Source organism: Diuraphis noxia, unplaced genomic scaffold (assembly GCF_037042655.1).
Source record: "Diuraphis noxia isolate RWA-SAM2 unplaced genomic scaffold, SU_Dnox_SAM2 contig0003, whole genome shotgun sequence".
NCBI lineage: Eukaryota > Metazoa > Arthropoda > Insecta > Hemiptera > Aphididae > Diuraphis > Diuraphis noxia.
This window is the reverse complement of record NW_028301713.1, coordinates 56,852,531-56,879,811: the sequence shown is the minus strand read 5'-3', so window position 1 is coordinate 56,879,811 and position 27,281 is coordinate 56,852,531. Positions and strand designations below refer to the sequence as shown.

At 32.4% G+C, this 27,281-nt stretch overlaps 2 protein-coding genes across 2 annotated transcripts; both read left to right on the top strand.

Moving 5' to 3' along the window:
• The first annotated feature begins 1,446 nt into the window (after window positions 1-1,446).
• CtBP (C-terminal binding protein) lies at window positions 1,447-26,112 on the top strand. Its single transcript, XM_015514441.2, has 10 exons — window positions 1,447-1,656; window positions 20,813-21,136; window positions 21,202-21,330; window positions 21,414-21,636; window positions 21,698-21,822; window positions 21,887-21,986; window positions 22,059-22,190; window positions 22,258-22,531; window positions 22,596-22,761; window positions 24,410-26,112. The coding sequence occupies exons 2-10, from the start codon at window positions 20,918-20,920 to the stop codon at window positions 24,512-24,514; spliced, it is 1,473 nt and encodes a 490-aa protein (XP_015369927.1). The 5' UTR covers window positions 1,447-1,656; window positions 20,813-20,917; the 3' UTR covers window positions 24,515-26,112.
• Window positions 1,522-9,840, top strand: LOC149057578 (UDP-N-acetylglucosamine transferase subunit ALG13-like). The gene is made up of 2 exons (XM_015514440.2): window positions 1,522-1,656; window positions 7,607-9,840. Exon 2 carries the CDS (start codon window positions 7,621-7,623, stop codon window positions 9,139-9,141), a length of 1,521 nt encoding a protein of 506 aa, XP_015369926.2. The 5' UTR covers window positions 1,522-1,656; window positions 7,607-7,620; the 3' UTR covers window positions 9,142-9,840.
• Window positions 26,113-27,281: the final 1,169 nt, after the last annotated feature.

Sequence of the window (27,281 nt, the reverse complement as noted above, 5' to 3'; positions counted from 1 at the left end):
ATTTATACATTTTTATACTTCATAAATTGATTAGCCAACATTGCCAATCATATCAAAATATTGCCCCTCGAAGACTTAGAAAAATGGATTTCAAAATCATGAAGAGACTTTGAAGAGCCTGGAGCTGCGTAAGTAAACTACATTTTGAATAATTATTAATATAAGTAAATATTTTCAATAAAACTAACACTAGTGAATCATCTATTTGGTAAAACTTCTATGTATGCAGAGAACTTGATGAGTAGAATTTATTTTGTTTGATTCTATAAATATTTAATAATATTTCAATATAATAATTATAAGTCTATGCAACAAATTTTAATAAAGAATAAAAAAATGTAGTAACATATTATCTGTTTACAAAAATGTTTTTATTATAAGGATTTTTGTTCAATGGAAAATTGTTTCTATATTGTTTATCTTCCAATCAATGTTCAACTAATATGAGGCTATGGGAGTACTGTTGGACAAAGCGAAATTTTAAGTCCATTTAAAACATATTTTATACAGTATAATATTGTATGTTTATACCATAATTATATCCCCCCTGCCATGTAATTGACATTGAACCATAATGAAAATAATTTATATTCATACCGATGGGTACTTTCTTGAGTTATAATATCTACACTGTGTTGAATTTTAAATAAATGTACTTGTATATCCAAAGTATGACTTATGGCAAAATAGATTTTTAATTGATGAAGACGTACGACGTATGTTCAGATAAACTTAATCATGAATTCAAAAATGAGAATGACCACCCCATTACCCCAAGTGTATATTCGAAAAAACAGTGACAATAATAATAATAAATAACGATGTTTTGGTTTTTGAACGCATTGGCGTAAGGCGGGAAAAATTGTATCAAACAACAGATAGCGCGACGATCGTGCCGGGCCCGCGAACGCGGTCATCGGTGCTCACCGATGACTATCCGCCATTTTCCGGCGGCTGTTTGTGTTTGTCTCGCGCACACACAACAGTTTCGGCCGCCGTCTAGCCAACATAACCTGATTGTGTAGCCGCCGACGCCGCCGCCGCCGCCGCCGACACCACCACACTGCTATCCGTTACGACCGCGACGACTGACCACCGTTGTTGTTCCGCAAGTGCGTACCGCGTACGACGATCTGTCCGTGTTCATCCGCCACCCGTCGAAATTTCGATCGTTTTTTTATTCTCCACGCACGCCGTTTAGTTTTTGTGTGTACCGGTAAAAGACGCCGCCGCCGCTACACACAACGCGCGCTATAATACACGATAAAATTTAATATACGTACAATAAGGTAATATCCGCTATTGTTTGTTATTTTTATTATCGTGTTATTATCATCGTTCGCCGACCGGATCCCGCGATCCGATGCTTGGACGAGTTCGTGCGCGCCATTTCACAACGACGATACGATATTGCGGTCGCGCGCCAACGTGAATCCGGTGCATTATTTTAGTGCACGACGACGACGACGACGCGTCCCCGTCGCTTGGCGTGCGTGTGTGTGTTTGATCGAGTGTGAGTGTGTGTGTTTGCGCGCGTGGTTATCATCATCGTCGACGTCGGCCTGCCAACAACGCGGACGCTGCTCGCACGGCTAATATCGTCGCCGACAACTCGCCGTTACAACAGCATCAGCGACGTGATCGACGAACAACAAGGTAAGTCTCAATGTCATATTGTTATTGGTTATTGTTGTGTTCCGCGTTTGTTTTGATTGTAGTTACACGCGCCTGCTTGCGGGGTACCTATTGCGCGTTCCTACGGCGTAACGTTGCAGATTAGCGACAGTTGTTGTGTAACGATGTGTGGAAGTGCGGTGCATATTCTAGCCGGTGTGCGTATTTTCGTCCACCGCCTCGCGGTGTGGCCAAACGAGAACGGGCAAAAAAATATTAATCGCATCGGCCAACCTCCACCACCTCCTCCCCGCCGTCAATCGGTGCTCCGAGATGTTTTCCACGATATTTTATTTGCTCTTGTCTAAATTTCGCGCACAAATTAATAATACAAACTTATTGTTTTTCGGGAGGGAGGGGGTCTCGGCCGATAAGGTGTTTGTACGATCGTCGATGGTTTGTGGGTGGTAGGGGAGCGACGACGACGACAGGTACGTTCGATCCGAAATATTTTATGATTTTTACGATGTGATCGTGCGGCGGTGTGCATAGTACCGTTTAATGTTATATTTTCTGCAATACACATAATTATATCAGTCGACCTTCCGATTAGGTACTATATATATATATATATGTTTATGCTCGTGGTTTGTGATAAGTCTCGACGCGTCAATCCAGAACTTAATCACTTGACCTTCTACAACTATTGTTGTTGGTAATTGACAACGTCGTCGTGTTTCACATGTGCTTCCGATAAACCGCAACCGGTATGTGATTTATTTTTGGTGGGAATTGGGCGGCGTACAATGTTTTCGCACACCTTAAAAATCGACGGCGTGCAGGTAATTTCAAATGTGACCATTTCGCGGCGGGTCAACGTGATCGACGTTAATCTTGGGCATATCATTATGAACGTGATATATTTCTGAATATATTATTAATCCGTTTAAATACGATGGTGTGGACAATATTAACATCCCCTACCCATCTCGTTGTTTTTATTATACTATATATAACGATGACTGAAAATCACGCGTTTTCGAGTCTCGTCCACGCGACGTATTTTTCCCTCGAAAATCACAATACTTGTGTTGATAAATTCCAGTGATTCTTAGTATATCGTTGGCGCGTCATTATTAGTAAATATTAATTGGTCTTTGATCATAATAATAATCCGTTCTCAATTGAAAAACCGCTGATAGTGCTGTTCAAACATCACTAGTTCAGTAATAATAATTAATTGTTATTGTACGTAATTTTTTTACGAAGGTTTGCACATTTTTTATATATATATATATATACACATGATAAAGTGTGGAGATTGTTATGTGTTACATAAAAAGTACACGCGGCTGATGAATAAAAAAAAAAGCTTAGTCGTCCCGACAGCGTTTCGCGATTATCCTTAATGCTGACTGTAAAGGGTGTGGAGTAGGGAAATTTGCTTACGTCGGTGTTTCCTTCAAACCGATTACACTGCTCTGAAACATTTAACGTTTATAGTTATACACATTAAATTACTATTGTTTATTACACCGATCTATATAGGTGATATATATATTATATTATTTTTTTTAACACTGCTATCGCAGTAACATTTATGATATAGCATAACAATATTATTCATGTTATTTCAGTCGTGATGCCATCCTCGATATTCTATGATGTCATTGCGTATACTCGCGTTTGTCGTTCTATCCGATAAAACCTCAGTAGTCGTCTATCACCAATAAAATTGTTTTTTTTTTTCCGGAAACTATTGATATTACTAATTATTATTATAAAGGGACGAAATCATCATCCCTCAGTGGTAATAAACAACAACACAATAACGATATTAGCTACCGCGTGACATTATTATTATTATGTGCGATTGCTGCATAGATTTTGATAATGATTGTTAAAAGTGGTCGTCGTCAAGGCAAACTGTAATACCGTATAGATGTAATATGTAATAACCACAATTGGTGGCGGCCGACCGGCGGTGGTAATTGAGGCACCATAAATGGAAGGGCGACGGTGATGACAATGCGAAAAGAGCGCGCGCGTTTTAACTGGTCTGCACGGCTGGCTGGCACGACGACGCGACTCGATTTCGTGATTGTCGGACCGGTGTGGAGGAGGGGCGGGCGCGGGGCTTCGCTGGACGTAACCGTCATCCGTTCGGCGGCGGCCCACGTCTTCAACATCGCGTACCCAGAGAACACGCACGCACCGCTGCCGCCGCACCACCGGCCCTCTCACCGGCGGTCGCGTTTCTCCGCCGCCCCTGTCTAGTGTAGAAGTGTATAATAGTGTATGGTATTCACTTTCGTGATCGCGGCGTTACCGACCTGTGCGCGTGTGTGTGCCTGCGCGGCGTCGTTCACACCGGGACACACCACGCGTGCACGCCGCCCGCCAGTCGTTGTTTCCTCGTGGAACGCCGACCGCCGCCGCCGCGGCCGCTGAGAGGAATTCTCGCCTACGGACCGCACATTTAATCGAATCACGACGGTTTTCACGATTACATTATTGTGTATAATATATTATAATATGTATACACGCGTATTATTGTAATATGCAACGTGCATGCGCAACACCTCCGTCTGAGTAGGTGTACTGAAAACATGTATAATAATAGTATTTCATCCATCAGATTTTTTTCGTTCGACTCTTATTCTCTCTCATTCTTTGTGCCCTCTCTATCTCCGGTTCATTAACTGTGTTTACCATTGGTGAATTAAATGCGTTTACGGTAACATGCACCGCCGTCGTCGTTGGAAGGCAATTATTGCCGTTTCGCGTTTTGACCGCGAGTACGCGAGTTTTATTTCTATTTATTTCAAACCATAACAATTGGACACACCTTTTGATGGTCGTTACAAGATAATTCTGTTTCTACCTATCGTTATATTTTATCGATGTTATTGTTGCCTATTTGGTATACTACATAATCATGTTTTGATGTTGGATGTGTTGTACACGCGGTTCTAGTATTTGTTTGGCTGGTGATGAATATTTTTTTGCATCCATAATACCATTTTTGATCGATATTTTCATAATAAAGCTTATAGGTAGGTTGTGTTCGTTTCTATGTGAATCGAATAATATTGTTCCTGTTTTTCCCCAAATCATACAATTCAGTAGACCATTGTCCCCCTTATTCACGGAACATCTGTCAATATTAATGTAACGGCATACTTTAAAAATTAGGTACCCATATTGTTAACAAAATGGCGATTTGCATCACAAAACATTTTTGCTGCACATCGATATATTTATTGTAGATTTTTTTTTTAACCGACCTTGAAAAGTTTGGTTATCTAGGGAAAGGTAAAACTAAATTACGAACATCTCGAAAAACAGTTATTAACCACCAAGTAATATAATCGTTTGGAAATGGTATTAACGATTACTTCAGCGATATTTTTCTGTCGATAATAATTTATTGAAGGTAGCGCGAATTAAATAATAATATGTTCTGGAAATCAAAATCAATGGATACACCTCGTGTGTTCTCGTTTCGACGAAATTCGGTTTTTCATGTGAAATCATTCGCTTTACGCTAACAAAGCAATATCATGACATCGCTTCGATTTCTTCATCATTGCATCGGTTGTTTGGGCATGCAGTTAAAAAACAATTTCATTGCCCTGAGCTGCGACGGCTGCATAGTCGTCAGTAAAACTAACCTGTTAAGTGTATTACGGCGCGAGCTCGCACACAAATTTATTAATAATATAACATCATATATTATATGTTCTTATACTTGCACGCATTCAAATACTTACGTGTAATGCACACATAAGCACACGCATAATATATTATTAAATGCACACGCGCACGCACGCACGAGTACCGTCGCGCCACCGTTGTTCGGCAATCGACGGCCATAACGAGGCCGGCCAGTCGCGTTGCTTGACAATCACATGGCGGCAATATCGCAGACCGCAGCCGTTCACCGAAACAACAGCGGTGGTGGGCGACGACAAATCGGTAATCTCATCGAAACGACCGTTTTGGCGGCGTGTGGCCATGCGGCATGCATCGGCCGCGTTCGTTTCGCGATTGGTCGCAGCATTGGTCTGTAGCCGACACTCGGCAGTCGCCCGACAACGCTCCGGGAGTTAACAAAACACGCACGCGGACGCGGGGAGCAGCTGCCGCCTATAGTGGTTAATACCTACACACTTAAAACAGTTAATCGTGTTTACCAGCAGCTGCCGTCTTCGTCGGTCATAAATACTATGTTGTATTATATTTTTATTTTTTTGACACATTTGTTGCATATTAACGAGCGTTCGGTTTATTGATCCAGTGTCGCATGATTACGATCGGGGAAGGGTTTTAATCGTGTTAGGTATCGTCAGCGTGTTACAAAATTATTATTAGAAATTAGGATTCGTAAAAATGTATTATCAAATTAACTGTTTGTTCTTTTCGATCAACTAACAATTAATATAAAATTTAATACAAATATTTAACAGTGATTATTTTGGGGTAACCTAAACTAGAAAATAACAACTTTGTTGATCATGACACTAAATTCTGCTATAACTTCTCTATAAAATAAATATAACATACATCATTTCGAACAGTTGTCATGTTACCTACTCGTCAATGTTTTTGTTTCCCGCCACAATAATGAATAGTGCAATTGCTTCATCGTGTTTTGTAAAAATATTCACCCACTTAATACGTATTCCCGATGACGTCCTATTTGTTGTACAAACTTTACCGCGGTTCACTTATGTAAGCCCACTACATTTCGTGACGTGACATTTCAGCGGCCATACACGTCACGTTTCAGTTTTAATTTATTTATAAACGATCAATAGAAACCTACCCCCTCCTGTCATACCATGATTTTTATTATTCTTTGGGTATCCTAACTTCAGCGTGTGTGCATACAACGTGCTTACATATTATTTTCCCGCCCATGTGATCCATCTCTTTTGAGGGCATGGCGATTTGTTTGAATTTCATGGTTGAAGAATTTAATTTTTTTAGATTAAGCTTCTTTAAAACTACTTAAAAAAAATTTGCCAATGTGAATTGCGTACTCCTACAATGGATGTGGTAGCTAATTAATATATATTTGAATAAACATCAAAGATTTGTTACTAGGTATAGGGGTATTATGATACCTTAATAAACATATTACTCATTCATCATTTTATAATTCATTGTAGAATTTACATTTTATAATATAATATGTTAGAAATGAATGACTATTTGAATATAGTTTGGTTCTATTATCATTATTTCATAGCACTTAATTTGTATTTAATGTTGGAAATTTAATCTCGGAAATGTTATATGATAACATATCATTTTCATACCAATAATTTTGTTTTAGGAATTCTATGTCTACTCTTTAACAATTGAACTATTTACTGTAAATAATTTAGTAAATATCTTAAAATTTATCTTTTGTAAATAAGCAAGTCAGAAATATGTCATGCAATTCAATTGTACATTTATACTTACTAATATTATAATTAGGTATAGAATTTAGGTGTATTGATAGAAACAAACCATTTTTTTTATCTTTACATTTGCAAACTATGACAACTGTTTATTACAAAAAAAATCAATAGGTATATAGGAATATCATGTATTACCACATGTTAGAAATCAATTTATTGGCGGAAAATATTATCGTAAATTACGATTCGTAATAGATTTAATTAATTTTAATAGTTAATTTAATTGTTATCAGTGTAATTGTTTGTACTTTTTGTGTTGATACTTACTGAAACTAAACATAATAACGCACTAAAAATTAAATGGATAGTTTGAAGTTGATGATATTTTTATTATGAAACTGGATATTATTTTATATATAAATATACAAAAAGATAAAAAAAAACATTTATAATATTGAACGCACAATTAAATGAAATTGTCATATATTTAATAGACAGAAGAAAAACTATGATTAATTTTTAGTGCGTTTAATATTACTTTTTAAATGTTTTTTTTTAAATTTTTGTGTATTTTTTTTTAGGAATTGGTTGCAAAATGTTGACTCTATCCGTAAGAAATAGAAGCAAATCTAAAAGGATCCAGATACCAAAAATTGATGAATTGTTAGAATCAGTTGGATTAATGAGACATGTAGTACCTAGAGATGGTAATAGCTTATTTAGATGTATTTCACAATGTGTGTTTCTGACCCAAAGTTGTCACATGGTTGTACGACAACAACTTTTACAATTTTCTTCATTGCAAACCAAAGAATTTTCTAAAATGACTCAGTTATCTGTCGACAAATACACAAACAAAATTACTGATTCAAAATTAGATGGTGAATTGTTGGATATGCGTATTGCTGCTAAAATATACAACATTAGTATTGCATTTTATGTAGATTCACAGCCTTTTATACCTCTGATTATTGAAACTCCAAATTCAGTAAAAACTTTAAATATATGTCTCAATTATGAAGGGACTTATGATTTAGTACTTGTCAAAGAATCAGTAATAAATGTTTCATTTTGTCAAGCAATTATATATGGGATGCTTTACAACAATGTTTTTAAACTAATTGATGTAGATTTTGCTGTAAAAGAAATGTTATTTGACAGAAAGTTACCAGCTTCAAGGTCAAGCGACCCAATTAGTTTGGAAAAGAGAGCTACATGTACAGATATGAAAGAGCTGCTACAATATGGTATTACTCCATTCCCATTTAAAGTGGCTAAAGCTTTGACACCTAAATTATACAGAAACACAGAGTATGATATTTGGTTGAATAATAAAAAAGAAAAATTCTATGGCAGGTGGAATAATTGGGAGTTTAAAGAAGGTAGCAAATGTATGGTTTTTATCGGCACTGAGAGTTATCATTGTTATATTCAACGTATTTATGGAAAAAATGAACCAGTTGAAGTATATGTTAAAGATTTGGCTAAAAAAATATTTGTGGATTATGATCAGTTGAAATTAATACCAGTTGAACAAGATATGAGAGAATTTATGGAGAATCCTTATCAAATTAATCAAGTATCTTCAACTACAGTTGACTGTAACCAATTTATTATTCAAGGTCCTGAACAGTGTGAAATTCCAGCTCAGTATCCAGGCTTTATTCATGGCCCAATTCATGGTATCATTCCTGGACAAATATTTCATCCCTCTTTTTATGTCCATCAGTATCAACAACATCCGGATATGCCTATGACCCCGCTAAACTTGACAAATAATGAGAATGTAATGCATCCATGGTATATATCTACACCTCCACCAATTTTATCAAGCAATTTTCATCCATTCAACGAGCAAATTATATTATTGGAACCATCTTCAAATTTTAATCAGAATTGCATTACACCAAACTTCATAGATACTTTGTCAAATTCAACTGAACCACATGCTCCACCAATGCCCTCACCATTATACTGTGATCACCAACCATGTACACCGTGCAGTTGTGAACAGTGCAACAATGGGGAAGAAAGTGTGGCCATGGATTCTAATCATGCGTATCAACCTTGGCTAATGCCAGAGTTCGATGTACCTGCAGAAGAATTGCAACAATAAAATAATAAAGGCTGATATAATGTAACACAGACTGATTTATAAATCTATATGTGATAAAAAGTAACTCCATATTTGCATTTTGGAGATAATATTGTTTGTTATAAAAAAGACAATTTTCTTTAGTTTTATAATATATTTTTTTTGTTCCTACAAGTTTGTTATTAAATTAATTATTAATTGTAATATTTAAAAAGACTTATTTTATATACCTAAGTATGGTTCCATTACTAAGAAATTTTTTATTTTAAAATGTTGATTTTTTTGTTTTTAGCTGAATAAGATTTTTTTTATATTTACTTTGTTTCAAGATAATTAAAAGGTTTGAATTATCTAAGTTAAAAATGTTTTGAATTTATTTATTATTATTATTTATATAAAATAAATATATCAATGATAACGGTTAGAATAAAACAGATTTTTAGAAAAAAATGTTCTGTATTCTCAAATATTTATTATTTGTATTCTAATATCTTCATATTATTTTGTTAATAACATCTTCAACAGCCAATAATTCTAAATAGGTATCATACTACGTAAAATAGCGACATGTGAGTTATAGGCTAATAAGTTCTAATCTTATTATAGTCATATTTGGTTTATAGATAACAACGTATATTTTATATAAGTGGTACTTTCTATTTCCAACTTGTACGATCACATGAAATAATCTCAATAAAATTTTATTATGTTGGAATTTAATATGTGATTTATTGCATCTTTTGGCCAAACGCTTAGTTTTTCAAAGTTACTCGTAGGTGTTAACTGTTTGCCTATTTTTATAAAAAAAATTTTAAAGATTGCTCTCGTTTTTGAATTATATATGTATAATATTGATTTTATTCTATTGAAATTGGTTTATATTATTCTTTAAAATAAATATAATACATATACATCACAAGGTCATGTCGCTTATAATTGAATAATGGAGTATACTACTGTATAATACTCTATATAATAGATAGATGTGTATAATATTAATACATACCTTGATAAAAATAATCATAATAATGATATTTTATAAGAACGCTAAAACTGGTTAGTCCATGTTTTAGTTATAAGTTTATTACTGATTCATTTTTTTTTTATTATAATGTTGGATAAAACAAATAAGGAATGTGTATGTTGGATTGTTGAAAATAATTTGCAAAATTTGACTTTCACATTCGAGAATCTACCTGCTCCTTTATCAACACTCGACCGTTGTCTGGTGAAAGCGTGCGCGTTTTCACCCAAAAATTAGGCCTCGTTTTATTTTAACTGCCCGAATGGTTAACACAATGGTAAAATAACTCCACAATATGACTGCATAGTACACATATGACGATAGAAATCGGAATTAAACACGGTGATCGGGTGATTCGATAATAAGGAGTGGAAAAGGTCTCGGCGCGCCTCTTGACCCTAACCAGAGAAGATGAGAAAGAAATATATAAACCGGTTGTGCGTGCTTGTATGAATATTTAACGCGTTGGAAACGGCCCCATTGCCGGCGTTACATCCAAGTCCTTATGTTGGCGGCTTTATTTAACGATAGTGCACCGATTGCTAATTTGAAAAAAAAAATTAATTAAATCGTTGTAAAAGTTGTAGTTGTTGCATCGTAGATTAATATTTTCGAGGCAATTAAAAACTTTGTGGACCTGATGTATATTTTGATGGTTAAAAATATATAATTATATATGGTATAAAAACTCGTATAAAAATAAAATAAACTGATTTTGTCCAATAGACCGTACGTTGTCGTCTCGTTTGAAACATGTCCATTCAGCACGAACCCCTCCCCCCACATACACACACACCTGCTCATTCGCAAATAGTACCTAATGTTTAAAACCATTCTCGGAAGTAAAATGTCGTTCGCTACAGTGGCAATACTGTTAAATCGACAAACAACGTTTGCCTGTTCTCTTCACCCTCACTCGTTCCTTCATAACTACATCGTACATTCGATATCCGTGCGTAATGTTATTGTCTTATTATAACGGTTCTGCCGGGGCGATTCGGTCGTTGAAAAAAAAAAAGTAGGGGAAGAAGACTATTGGCTTTCGATAGAGAAAGAGAAAAAATCACTCTATTCTCAATTCGTATCGCCGAACAAAGGAAAAACTAGTTACCAGTACATTATTTTTATTATAACAATATTATTAAGATAATGATAAAGTAGTGGTCGGAGCAGCAGGTATCGTTAATACGCGACGCGTGCATCATGTTTATGGTTATCGCATTATATTATATAGCTACAACGCTTAACTTGCCGTCTACTATGTAAAGTTAGCATACCGGAACACACAAAATCATACTTTACATATTATTTCTAACTAGTACTTACTAAGGTAAAGGTTATATCAACTTGGACATGAATGACATCTAGACGATTTATTTAATTTAAATTTATCTAATCCAATCTAATTTAACCACCATATTAACATTATTATTACTTTAATTGTTTTTATTGTGCCTTATTTTCAAAAATATTTTGCAAACAATGCCCAATTTTTTTTCTCTGTATTTTTAATAGATATTGTTGAATTAAAAAAATTGTGATGTTTATATAGTAAATTTATTTTGTTTACCCGTAATATAGAAATTAGAACAGTAAACGATCTAATTGGGTACTTATTTTACGATACTCGCAAACCGTTAATAGATTGGTATTATTTTAGTATTTCCCCCGTATTCTTTATTATTATCGGCATACTCATAAAAAATATGACGCAGTTCCGCGTTTAATTTCAAATTTGAATATAATATGAACGTGTCTTATTTTATATTTTTATATGAATTTATCATTATCTATTTATTATTACATTATCAATTATGTCACTTGACAAAATGTGTCATTGTAGTTCGTAGACCTTATACTAGTGATATAAGTTCTTTGTTATAGTTTTATTTCAAGTTAATAGTAATAAGTAATAACTAATAAATATTAATGATCATTATTAATCGTACTTGATCATTGGTGTCCTGAAAATACGGATTTCTGCATAACTTCCTTTTCTTATCTTTCGTGGCGTGATATTCAGATATTGTACTAATTTGATATGCTTGTATCTGATTAAGTTTTATTTTTCTTGCTATATGTTTCCTAATGATTTGTATTGTTTCTTAACTTAATAACAGATAATTACCCGGCAAATTGATGTGTGTAGATTACTTTCTTTGGTTAAACTTGAATTCTTTATGAACATAATATGATGGTTTGTCTAGTGGTTTGTATTTTAATATATAATATTATCTGTAACTACGGATAGTAAACGCATACAATCAACGAATATTAATATTTAAAGGTACGATTTCCCAATGCGCCCGATCACTTCAGAAATAATTTGTTAATAGACATGATATATATTACATATAGGTACTTCTTTTTGTATTAACATTTTAAAGACAAATATTCTTAATACAAAGAGGTAAAATATAGGGAAGTGAAAAGCATTCTTAGAGAATCACTATGTATATTAACTGAAAAAAATGTACCCACTTTCCATTTCAGATTTGTAGATCCACTTTTGGTTATCCTTGGAGGCCACAGTTCAATAAAATAAAATTTATCGGATTCAATGATATATATATTTTTTTAACGTTATTATTTTTTGTCACTCTATGCCACAGACCAGATACACTCAACCGTTTCTTACTTACGTAGTTACTTAATTTTTTAGTATTCGAAGTTATTTGTCTTAATTTTTTATTTGTGACGACAATAGTTAATGATTTTATTGTACTTACTATTTATTTTTAAACAACCCTGCTATATACTATTAACATTGCCTGTGTTTTACTTCTTATATTTACGTGTCTAATCTGGTTTTGGCAAAATACTACAATTTGAAGATATGGCTTATACTTAACACGGTTTATACGATGTAGTTAAAGTAAATACAACGAGATAAGTATTTTATTTTATTGGTATTAAGAAATGAATTGTTATCATAATTCGTTTTTTTTGCAGTGTTCTTAATCATTTTTTAGGATTTTCAGTTTTCAATTATTCAAAGTATCTACTGCTTTTTTAATGTTAATTTTATTTTAGAAAGCGTTTCGCTTTTCCATTCATAATGTTTTATTACGATTTTATAAATTATAGATATTCAATATTTGTCATAATACTTAGTTCTAGGTAGTTACTTTAACTTCAACTCTAACTGTAGATTTTGTTTCCTAGAAAGTTGTTAACATAATTCTAAACATAAATTAAGCTTCACCCGCCAGAACTTAACCATTAGCGTAAAAGAAGAACTCCTTGGAATCCAATGTGTATGTGTAGTATATATATATCAACGCACTGGAAATGTTAAAATAAATTAAAATCTAGTTGTTCGATCATCGTTGATCAATTGATTTTCGAAATCGAAGTTATTGCAGTAAAAAATCTGCGTAATACACGTGGATATATAATATGTACCTCGTGGCTTACTTATTATGCATATGTTGCAGATAAATCTTATAAATGTTATTATTGTTAGCCGCCGTAGATTGTGAACGGCCCATTTTAATACTCATTATAATAATTTCCTATGGTGTGATGCGTATGTTATACAATAATTATTTATTATGATATGTGATATGCAACATCGGTTTTTTCATTTAGAAGATTAATTTAATTGTAGGTATATTATAAAAGAAATATGTGATTAATATATTATGCTTGATTATTATGTATAGTCCGTGAATAAGTCTCACCTTTTTTCCGGCGTTATCTAAGGTATAGTTTGTATATTATAAGTGACCGCAAGTTACTATCAGCTGTTAAACGAACCGTTGCCCATTTTAATTAAATCTTTATTTTTCTTACGGAGAAGGAGAGCAGATTTTGTCGTCGAAGCTTTTCCGTTGGGCCGAGAAATTGTCGTCGTGGTTGCGTGGCGTTCATGCTTGGCGTTGACGGTAGGTTATCGCAGAGGTGGTGTATAAGTATTATATAACACAACAAACAACAAAAACAAACTCATATTGATTTGCTTGGTCAGTTGTGTCCGGAATAGGATACATCGGGTTACAGTAGAAAGGGTGAGTTAGAGGGTGAAAATAGTGCGATTTTTGACTGGTCGACAACGATGACTACCACCTATCCCTCTCTCTTATTTGACGGCATCGTAATATTAAACACCCCTTTGAAACCAATACGTGCCCGTTGCGTTTGCCTGCCTCTCAAACCCACACGGCCGACATTCGACAAGTTTCCTGGTAGTTAAATACTCGAATGCAAACTTTTCCCAAAAACTACCGTTAACCTACTTCCGCCTCCTCATCAATTTAACCCTAAAGTTATAACAATAATAGAACTTAAATGTCTCCAATAGTTGCGCCCGTTAAAAATTGTCTTATATTCCAAATAGGTCACTAAGAATGAATTGTTTATCTCCAAACTATAATTAATTATGTCTATAATTTTTTTTAAGTTTATCATACATCTATGGCATTATATATATACTGTGTTGTCAAAGGTAGAGTACTCAATATTTATTAAGTACTTATTAAATGATATCATTATCAATTAACTCTAAAATGAAATGCACTTTATAATTATTTGTCATTAACTCTTTAATGATTTATTTTACATTTTCGAGGTTTAATCGTTTAAAAATATATTCATTCCATGGATATACATCAAATAATGTCTAATCCAAAACCGTTCAGTTTAAATTGTTAACAAACGCATTCGAAACTTTATTTTTGTATCTAAACATTATACATAAAATATAATAATAGTTATGGCAAGAATCCATGATATGTCTTCGTGATGCCAACAATTGCAACTATATAATTTAATTGTTCGCTTTAATAACCTGCCGTACATTATCAGCAACGCCTGCTCATTACTGTTATGTAACAAGTTTTTACGATTTTTAAAAATCAAATTCTATTTCATTAACAGTTTAAAAAACAACAATTTTTCTTTATTTTATTCTAAAATATAAATTAACAAATCAGAAGTAGGTAAGCTATTTATTTGGGATTGTAAATTATTAATCGTTTCATTTCTATTTTATGCACAGTGGCACTTCTATACTGTGGCCTTTAATTAGAGCAACTCATTAAAAGTAACACCGGGGCTATAATAGTTGGCTTTAGCTGGTTTGCATAGTTGTTAAATTATTCATGTATAAATGCTCTATATTGTATTACTAATGCATTAATATATATATTAATGTATTAGTATTATTATTAAATATATTTAATATAACATTTTTCATGAAATAGTTTTGATTGTCATAAATATGTCTTAACTTGTAACATAATATGATTTATGAATCAATTTTATTATTTCTGATTTTACAGAACATAAAACCGTTCGTTTATTTGATAATCACAAGTATGCTTTAGTGTGGCAGAAACTTTTTTTCGTCAATTTTTTTAGTATTTTCGTGGAAACTTATTGTTCAACATTTATCGATGAGAATAATGTCTCGTTCGTATTATTATTTTTTTGATTTAATTTAAAATTTGATTAGATACTCACTTTAACTTAAAAGATATGAAAATACACAATTTTATTTTTAATTTATTAGTTAAAACCGTTATTTGTTTAAATTATAGCATAACGTATACATAAAATAGTAAAATAATGTATGATGAATGAAGTCTCGTTCGTATGATAATTTGAACTAAGTGATTTTAGCTCTTTAATTTTTTCTGAAATAATTATATAAATTATTTTATGTGTTATGCTATATTCAAAAATTATATTTGTGGTCTAATGATCATTAGACTCATATAGTCATATACTACGTATAACTATTTAATTGACTATTAACTATTGTAGATCAATTAATGATGAATTTTAGTCTCGTTCGTATGATAATTCACGGATGATTACAACATATTTTAATATATTCTGATGTTGATCTACCTACTTATTTTGGAAAATCTTTAAATAATTAGGTATATTTACTTTTTATACCGATCAAACAATGCATACAAAAAACTGTCTATTCTAGGAGATTTAATACGGTTCGTTTGATAAAATTTACCTAAATATCATCGGGCTTAATAGGAAGTGAAGTGTAAAGATAGTGAAAGTATTCTTGTATCGATAAATTGTCATCATACAAAAAAAGATCGGTTGCTACAACACGATGAACAAGCGTTACATGAGACTCATTCGTAGTAAAGGTGAAATAATTTTTAATAAATGGAGTGGGCAAAAAAAAAATCGTTGTATTGTCTATCTACTATGGAAATAATTGTTTAGAATCTGATACGTAAGCCTCTTTAACACAAATGAAAAATCTGTAACAAAAAAAAATCAGTGCGCGTGCACTTGACCGCCGTAAAGTTAACCGGAACGGTGTGAGACGTTTATAAAATAGATACTACGGAAAGAAAAATAATAAGACCTATTGTTGTTATTTACTCCCCCTCTTTAATAGGTCTAATAACCTAACCTCTTTCGTGGAGTTGAAGGCATATAATTCAAAACAACAATATTATTAAAGTTTCGTTGATTTTTAATTAATTCTAATAATCCGATAAACATAACGATATAGACAGGAAAATAAGTGGTGACGACGGATGAATGTAGGAAATGATAATGATCACGGAGTCATAAAGCGGTTGCCGCCTTGTCTAAAAAGACGCGTTGCGCCGTCCGCCAGCGGGTTTGCCGAAGCGGCGACGGGCGGCTCATAGTCGTTATTATTATTATTATTGTTATTATTATTGCTGTCGTCGTCTGGTCGTCATCGCACGCGCGGTTAAGTCCAAAGTCGTGTGTTTCATTACGACTCGGTGTTGCGGTGTGGCTAGGAACATCGCCGACCACCACCGCTACCCTCCGTATAAACCACCACCCGTGTCAGTATCGCTCGTTTGCCCACTTGTTCGCCCCCCGCCATTGCTTCCGTATTTTGTGGCAGTAGTGGGTAACAACAGAGCAAGAGCAGCACAATATCAGCAGCTATATTCGGGAAAAATCAATGGCACTATTACCGGCCGCGCCGGCCGTTCCTCTTTTCGCACACACTGCTTTGTCGTCATCGTTGGCGGTGACGACGACGACGCCGCCACCACCGCCGTCGCTTGTTCGGCAGGCAAGGGCTGCGTTCTCACCCGGCTAAACGTCTCGCCATCGCATGCGACACCCCTCTCCCCTCAATTATAATAATAAAACTTCCATTGCGCATGTTCGGCGGTAAATTGTTCTCCTTTTGATGTACCGAAGACGATAAAGGAAAGTTGATGATCGACATAATTAGCCTCCCGCCGCATCATCGGGCGTTCGAGAATCGAAATAATCCGCAAACTCGAACGATAGACATACATGACTCCGTCGTACCCCGCGTCGCAGTCAAAGTTTCTCAAACCCAGTTTACCGTCAACTAAATATTATAAAAACGCAGTATTATAATAATAATAGTTGTACATTATTATTTATTGATAATATGTCATTGCGCATAGCCTGATCGCTCTTCTTCACTTCCTTCGTGTTTGTTTTGTTAACTGCGTGGGCCGAACCAACGTACTTACATTGTCGAGCTTATTGTTTGTTCATAATTATAAGGTGACACCGTGCTTTAACCAGTGCTAATCATGATGCGACATCGTTTTTATTAGTTTTCATATTCAATATTTGAAAAAGAAGAAGTCTATTAGTTATTTGCGTAAACTTGAATGATAATTATATCGATTATTGGCGGATTTTGATCTTCGAACAAATATTTTCACAATGACATATGAGATATGACGTATATAATAATCGATCAATGGTACCAAATACATAGATAATTAAAGAACAGAAAGAATAACACGATAGTTAAAAAATCATCAATAACATATCCCGCCTCAGCTCGACAAAATGAAGTACCCCCCACCCCCACACCGCCACACCACACCATACTCACAAACTGTCAACATTACTCCTGTTTACGTCTTATCTTAAACATTAATTTTAAGTATAGCCACGGCATATTCTCAACTTGAGTATCAACGTGTATTTATTCGGTCAATTGAAAGTTGTTACTAAAATCTTTCGAGTCTTGCTTTCTCGATCGTCTTATATCAATTTCTTCGTTGAACCTGTTAACTATTAGGACGAAATGGTTTAGTAAAATATTAATTGTTCATTTGGACATTTGGTGTAGGAATTAATAACGGCTTATTCATTTTAGGTAATTTGCCATTTATAATATGTCTACCTAATTAGAAAAAAACTTTGTTCGTCACTGTTTTTGTACCTATTACAACCTGTAAAACGTTAAAGTTTTAATTTTTCTTAAGTACTTTTTTATTGTACACATTTATTAATTCAGTTGCTTTTTGACATAAAAAAAATCAGTGTACTTGTGAAAGTGATTCTTCATAAAATATTAATGAAAACAGAGAGGTTACATGTTTATTGAAGGAGTCAAGATTTTTTTTTAAATTTCTTACCAAGTTTGAATGATGGTCAATTATTATTATTGATCGTTATTCATTATAATTTATCATATATATATATATATAATACAATAAATGTAGTAACAACTGTTTAAGATTAAAATAAAATAGTTAAGTAAGAAAACTGTATGAAAACGTATCTAAATATACTAGTTATATTATAAAATATACAATTTAATAAAAAGAAAAATTTTAATACATAAATCCTATTTTATCAACAATGAAATTTTTGTAAGAATAAATGTATGTGATGATAAATGATTGAAATTTTAAAACGTTTGTTTGAACAGCGATAGTGGCGACTTACTGTAGAACCCTTAATTGAAGATAAAGAGCGAAAGAATAAGAATCGTGGTTCATCTGCTTACGAGTTCGGTTTTATTGCTATAATTTCTTTTCCCTGTAACGATTTTCTTCTGTTCAGGATTTTCCACCGTCCGAACCTTAAGTCGGTTTAATTGTATTTAATATCAAAGTCTGCGACGACGAACACCGGTCTGCGTGTGCTGTGTTTGGTCGTCAGGCGGTGACGGAGGTGATCGAGGGGTTATGAGTTAACTTTTCAGATAGAAGTTTTGCCAGTAATAAGAGGCTCATAAAATATAGAAAGGCGTAAAACTTTCCGAGGGCCGCCACCGCCGAACTTCGGAAGTTTTATTTAAGACCGGACTCACTCACTTTATTTAAACTTATTTTCATTCCCGGCCCACCACCCACTTACCCTTCACTCCCTTTGCACATTTTGTTGTAAAATTCGTCGTCTTGTTTGACGGTCTCTGCCTTTTGTTTCATATTTGGTTCCCCCCTACTTTTCTTATTTATTTTTTTTCAGCTCTAAAAGTAAACTTTTAACTACTAAGATGAGAGGATTGGTGGTGGTGGCGAAGTTAACCTGCCGTTAACTTCGCGACGTCGACGGTAGTTGTGCCAAAGTTCATTCCGATCAACTTTTACCCTTGCACGCGCGCGCATCCGAAACTTTTCGGGATCCATTGAGCTTTGTCCAAACAACTTGCCCCGATGCTTGTTTTGTATAACTTTGTTGGTGAAACTAATTTATATTATTTGTAATATCCTCGCTCCGAATCCACGCCATTCTTAAGCTTTTTAAGTAGTTTAAAAATAAGTTTTCCCTCGACTACATAGAGTAGTGCGGTTGTGGATAGAAGGAGCGAGAAGTGTCGGTCTCGACCGAAAGGAATTATTTTTATGACGCTTTTCCATGGTGTGTTTTTTTTCTTTTTTACAGACTGTTTTGTTTGTATATAACAGTTTCCTCCACAAATACATTATTTGCAGACAGTATTCTCCGTTCACTTAAATTCTCTCCTCGTCTGAACGTTTTTCTTGGAAAATGAATGCTTGAAACAATAATCATGATTAAATCCATGGTAATTCGTAGTGATTTATTGTAAGCCAACTTCGAAACGCACACATAAGGCAATAAAAGGGGGAAATAATATAATATATAATTGATGTTTTCGGTATCGCTAAAAATTTTAGGATTATAATGGTGTCGATTAGGGAAAAATTAGTTGATGGATAAGTAGACTTTTTGCACAGGACTCGTTGACTTAACAGGTATGCTCTATATTTTTAAATCAAAGCGTGCGTGAGGTACGTACACACAACTACTTATCTATATTTCTAGTATAAAATTGTACTAAGTAATCTTAGTAATACTATGGTTGTTTTGTTGTTTATTTATGCACATTTTGTTCATTAGAATATTACGGTTTTAAAGCTGAGTAATTGAAAAGTCTTCGATACTGTTAAATATTATTTATCAATTGATTGGCAGTTATAATGTTATTCTTATTATATTGCATATTGTAAAAATGAATGCGAGTAACTGTAGTTTACGATAATATTTTCAGAGATTGATTTTGTGTATAAAAAAATAAACTTAAGCTAAGAGTGCTGTTTATGTAATAAAATTGTTGTTCAACCGTTTGCCGTATTTCGCCCTCTTGTCCACCTTTGCGTTGCATGAAATAAAAGAAAACTTTTATTTTTTCCAGTTAAGTTTGGTTTGGATCTCACAAGCTTTCAAAACAAACTTTTAAGTATATTATAGCTTTTTAGATGGTCCAGATATCGGCAAACAAAGTTTTGTAACTTTTTCTCGCTTCCCGCTTTGGACTTAGGACTTAAAAAAGTTTCTAAATTAAAAGAAACCTTCCTTGTGATCTTTTATAAATTAAAGAAAGAAAACTATAACTTCATTTTTATTTTTACTTTATTTATAGTAAAGTTAAAATATTAAAAGTTTTTTTCTATATTGTTGCAGGTTCCCCTACCCATATCAATGGTATGATTTGGACGTTTTAGGCACACTTGTGAAACCCAAACAGTCAAAACGCAAGGATTAAACAAACGTGTTGGTAGTCCAGTAATGGACAAACGGAAAATGATAACAAAAAGAACACGAATCGATACAACTATAAGAGGTGCTGGATCTGGTGCTGGAGCAATTACCAATGGACCTATACAAACAAGGCCGTTGGTCGCCTTGTTAGATGGCAGAGATTGTTCAATAGAAATGCCCATACTGAAAGATGTGGCTACTGTTGCATTTTGTGATGCCCAATCCACTTCTGAAATCCATGAAAAGGTGACTTATAATTAAAAGTCTATTGATTACTTTGTCTGATTCTAATATGTTGTTTTTCACTGTAGGTATTAAATGAAGCTGTTGGTGCCTTAATGTGGCATACCATTGTTCTTACAAAAGAAGATTTAGAAAAATTTAAAACGCTCAGAATTATTGTACGAATAGGAAGTGGAGTTGATAATATCGATGTCAAAGTATGTAACATTTTATAATCTAATTTAGTTGCTAACTTAAAATATTATATTTTATAAGAATATAATATCTAATTTTTTTTAAGGCTGCTGGTGAACTAGGCATAGCAGTTTGTAATGTACCTGGTTATGGAGTAGAAGAAGTGGCAGACACAACTTTATGTTTGATTTTGAATCTTTACCGTAGAACCTATTGGTTAGCTCAAATGGTCAGGGAAGGAAAAAAATTTACTGGGCCTGAACAAGTACGAGAAGCTGCTCAAGGATGTGCACGTATTCGAGGGGATACTTTAGGAATTGTTGGCTTAGGTAATTTATAATTCAAACAAATTTCTTTTCGTTTTAATTAATTTTTGTTTTTGTATCAAAGGTCGAATCGGCTCAGCAGTTGCATTAAGAGCAAAAGCTTTTGGCTTTAACGTAATATTCTATGATCCTTACTTACCTGATGGAATTGAAAAGTCTCTAGGCTTGACTCGAGTTTATACACTTCAAGTAAATTTTACTTATATCATTTTAGAAAATTAATTATTCATTATATTAATGATATGTTTTATAGGATTTATTGTTCCAATCTGATTGTGTATCGTTGCATTGTACTCTGAATGAACATAATCATCACCTTATAAACGAGTTTACCATTAAACAAATGAGGCCAGGTAGATGATAATTTACATTAAATATTATACGAATCTTAACATATTGTTACTAAAAATTAAACCTATGTTTAGGGGCTTTTCTTGTAAACACAGCTCGAGGCGGATTAGTTGATGACGATGCACTTGCAACAGCATTGAAACAAGGACGTATTAGAGCGGCTGCCTTAGATGTTCATGAAAATGAACCTTTCAATGTACTTCAAGGTACATGCAACTAAAATACATTTTTGTTGTCATAATTTGTAATTTATATATCAAATCATTTTTTCAGGGCCATTAAAAGATTCTCCAAATTTACTGTGCACTCCACATGCTGCATTTTATTCAGACGCTAGTTGTACAGAGCTTAGAGAAATGGCTGCCAGTGAAATCCGCAGAGCAATTGTAGGCCGAATACCTGAATGTCTTCGTAATTGCGTCAATAAAGAGTACTTTCCTGCTCCAACTACCTATCCACATCAAGCAGGAGTTGCAAGTGTCGCATCAGCAGCTGCTGTAGCTGCAGCGGCTGCCGCAGCAGCTAATCCTGACGCTATGAATGGAGGGTTTGTGTTCCTTAAAGAATAAATAAATGGAAATAAAAATTTAATCATTAATTCTTTAATTTAGATATTATGCGGGTGCTGGCACAGGATCTTTACCAGTACAACAAGCACATTCTACTACTGCACATGATAATGTGCCTGGCTCAGGGTCAGCCCCACCACCCCCTTCACAACAAGCTCCACCAAGCTCCCAGTCAGCTCCACCCACTTCAGTTCTGCCACATTCATTAGTGAGTACACTACCGTCTGTCAGTAGTGGGGCTGATTCGGTGCCTTGAGCATCATCTGCCCTATCACCTCTCATTCCTTTGTAATCAATGAGAATTTTTAACTCCCATTCATCCGGCCTGTTACATAGAAATTTCACTGATTTTTTTTTATCTACATTGATTAAATTTTAATATCTGCATTTAATTATATTAAAAACACCGTACCTAAATGATCTATTGTACAAGTTCAAATTAGTTTTTAACATATTATTCTCTAAATTATGTTTTTCTTAAAAAAAAAAAACATACAAGATACTACTGATATATAAATATTTGGGATTTTTAATTTACACTTTTTATTTTAATTTGTATAATTTAACAGTTAACTCTAATCACTGAGTTATGAATTGTTTTAATAGTACTTATAATTCATTATTCCTCAACTCAAATTATATTCAAATTAAAAAAAAAAAAATCTTTCATTACCCTAATTCAATGACCCTGTTTTGCTTAAACACTATAGAATGATTAATAACTTTGATGTTGCTATTTGTATTCATTTTGCTTTACTAATACCGTGAGTGTGTTGCTACGCATGTTAATTATTAAAGGGTGCCACAGTAAAGTACCAAAATAATCAATTTTTGTTAATTAGTTAAAATTCTATTTATAATATATTTGTTTATACTACTTAACTAACAATGTTTATTATTTTATCTAATTATAAGATGAATGTTGGTTTACGTATAGAAATATGGTTAGATTAATGTTTGGCATTAATTAAACATATTAAACTTATTCTAATATAAATTTATTTATTTTAATTCATATTTGGTTTTTTAATCGACCAATTTTATTTCATTTTTATTTTTTATATATGACAACTACATATCATTTTTTTTTTTTTCATGTAAATATTCAGAATTATTTTCAAGAGGTTTAAGTTAGCTTAAATTATATCTTATTGAGAATTAAATTTTATTTCAGTAAGATGATTTTCAATAACTGAACAGAACAGTCTAAATATTTGATTTCATTTTCATATTTAAGTTTTTTACTTCAATACTTTTTCATAGCTTGTAGAAAAATTGTTATTGATTTATACTATTTACTTTTGATTATTAATAAATGGTTAAAATATTTGTTATTGTTAGTAAGAAACAAATTCAGTTTTGATATATTTTCCACTGTATTTTTGATAACTTGCTGTAGAATATAGTTTTGGCACCCTTTAATAATAACAATGTATTAATAGTGCATTAATAACAAGTACACTTTTTAATCGTTATTAAATTAATAATAATTTATGAATGTTATACAATATAATGATATTTGCTGTACTAAGACTTAAAAACAATGATGGATAGAGAAAATTGTGTCTATAGCTTATTTTTATTGGTCTGCATTATATGGAAGGGCGCAGGTGGCCTCACCATTATACAATATATTGCACAATATTTTCATTCACATGGATAATTTCTCAAGGCGTCCTGGGGGTTGATTTATTTGTTTGTTTAATTTAAATATAACGTGTTTTTAAATGTTGCTACGCCTTTAGCAACACAATTTCCATGACCGCTTTACTTTATTGTTGACACGCTTTCGGGAATTTTGTGTTTTAAATTTTTTTTTACTGATTCTTTTTATTTTTTATTTTTATTTTTTGTAGTTTGTTAACACCCAGCTTCCATACACTTCTGGACAAAACGACCGTGACAGTACAAATAATGTGAGCCAGAGTAGTCCGTCCCTGACATATAGGTCTGTTGTTTGAAAGGCACTTGTATTTCCCTATACTCTTTTATACTTTACAAAATTAAAATAGAAACAAACTTTTGCTAATAGGCCTTTCTTATGTTGTTTACATAAAAATAACATTGTAAACTTTACTAAAACAATATATTATAGGTATATTTTAGCAGAAAATGACAGGGCGCCTTGAGTCTTAAAATACTCATCAGACAATAATTAGTTAAAAATAAAATCAGAATTTTACTTTCCACACGGTTTCTTTTTTTCTTTTTCTAACATATAAATTGGTTTAAAAAGTGCAATGATATCTCATTCAAAACAAATTTGTTATTTATAAAAAATTGTATTATTACAAGTTTTAATTTTCTATAATTCTTGTAAAAATGATTGTAAATAGGTTTTCATAACAATATTTTATTTTTAATGTTTTCAATGTTTAAAATGTTATTTCACCATGCAGTAGAGTAATGTTTAATGAATGGGAGACAAAATAGTGGCATTTGGGCTTCTACAGGATATAAAATAACATATACATGTTTTTATTTTAGTTTTCAATTTTTAAAACATTTTTTTAAAATAATTATTGTAAATAGCAACATCACATTAATTTAGTAGTGTTTATTACGTATAGAATTTTTAACTGTTAAGTGTGTTTAACTGTTTTATTATTAAACCGGAGATATTGTCGCCTTATTGTACATTAAAGGTGTTCGTGCATTTGGGCAGGGTTAGGGAAAAAATAAATATTTTTCAACTTGAAACAGTTAGTTATGTCATATTTTATCCATGTTAAACACAGACTCGATGGTTTAATACGTCATTGTATGCATATTACATTAATTGAGGTGCAATAATCGACACATTAAACACAATAAAATATATATAACATTTTATATAGATCACAACTTTTATTATTTTTATTTTGTACTTTTTTTTTTAATCGACCACAAATCAGAATTTTGTAATATACATGAAAGTACATAGAAAAATTAAAATATCATACAATTCAGAAATAAAGTTGGATATTGTATATAATTTTGATTAAATGACTATTTCTTAAACCCTTTTAAATCATATAGGTTTCATTTAAGCAAACAATTATAGTAAGATTATTATTATTATTATTATTATTATTTTTTAGACTTTGTGTTGTAATTAGACCTAATTTAAGTCCCAGTTGTAAAAAATAAAGCATAAATGTTTGAAAACATGACTAAATTATATCTTTTATATAAGATAAAACAATAAATATTTGTGCTTTTTGACAAGTGTAATGTCACAACAATGACATATTTTGTAACAATAAAATTTTTGTTTTAGTTTTAAGTGAAACAAAAGGTGATGTAATTCTTAATATGATTAAAAAAACAATTATGAATAATTTAATTATTACTATACATTTATGTATTTCTGTTAAGTAAAAATCGGTCAAGCAACATTTCAGCTGAGCCAAATTTTTTTAAAACTCAAATTTGTAAATATAATATTTAAAAAGCAAAACAAATTTATTGAATACAATTTTAACTATTCTTTTTAGAAATTGTAAAAATGAAAAATAAATGTAACATTTAATATTTTATTTGAGAAATTACAATATATTAGTGTTGCATGGAACAATAATATTACTTTTTTTGTATTATATGCATATATATTTCTTCATTATACCCTGAGATAATGTTTAAATGTATTACAACATGTGTCACAACTCTAACCTACCTTCCAAGACTCAACTTGTTTGCATTTAGCCTTTGTAGATAAGATTTTGTGAAATTGTTGATTTACAATTAATTGGTTATAACCAGTACCACAAAGGCTGAAAAGTTATTTGGGAAAACCAGCTCATATAACGATATCCATGAAATCTGTTTTTATCGTATTGCAAAGGTATAGATAGATTATTTGTTTACCTAAAATGTTAGTCAAATAGTTTTTAGTCACATGACAGTACTGTTATTGTCATCTTATGCATTTTGCATAGTGTGCATTATACTAACTATAATATTTTTATATATAGTTTTTAGCTATTTCATTGATATATGTAACTGTTAAAAATATTTGATAATCTCTATGCTGTTGACAATATTTTAGTGCATATTAACACAAAATATATTCAACTTGGTTGAGTTAAGTTATAGGGGTGAAAACCAATTGAGATTTAGGACTGTTGGTACATGTTAAACCTAAAGTTACACCTATTTAAAATTCTCCCATCACATAGGGATTTTGTAATTTGGTATATGTTTGTGCATAGGTTTTTTGTTGCAATACTGGTATGTTGGTACTTACAAACGTGAACAATTAATTGTTTTCTGAATATTATTAAAGGATTTAGCGAAATAGGGTTGTCCAGCGACAACAAAGTGTTAATATACCCCATCATTCCTGTAACAGTTGTGTGTCATCAAGTTTCTGATATTTGTTATATTATGCTGGTAAAAATTATTTTATTACATTTGTGTTGAGCGTGCCTCGAAAACTTATGTTGTATAATAATGTGCTGTGTACCTGAAAAGAGCCCCTGCTGTAACATTATAAAACTGTTTGCGAATTATTAATAAATCACAATAATCTCAATAATTTTCAAATGAATTTGAGTTATTTTGAGAAGTAATACATTTGTGTTGTTTTTTTTTTTTTGCAATGATTAAAAAAAATTAAAAATGATTTTCATATTAAAATCAAAATCAAAATAGAGCATAAAATCTCATTAATATAAAGTCTTAATATTATCATATATCTTTCAAAATATTGGCCTGTTTTATAAAAATTCTTATCCTTTGAATTCCATT

Excerpts from the sequence above, each read along its gene's own strand:
- CtBP (XM_015514441.2), top strand. The coding sequence starts at position 20,918 with ATGGACAAACGGAAAATGATAACAAAAAGAACACGAATCGATACAACT. Across the intron at positions 21,137-21,201 it reads CTTCTGAAATCCATGAAAAG|GTATTAAATGAAGCTGTTGG; the intron begins GTGACTTATAAT and ends TTTTCACTGTAG. Across the intron at positions 21,331-21,413 it reads TTGATAATATCGATGTCAAA|GCTGCTGGTGAACTAGGCAT; the intron begins GTATGTAACATT and ends ATTTTTTTTAAG.
- LOC149057578 (XM_015514440.2), top strand. The coding sequence starts at position 7,621 with ATGTTGACTCTATCCGTAAGAAATAGAAGCAAATCTAAAAGGATCCAG.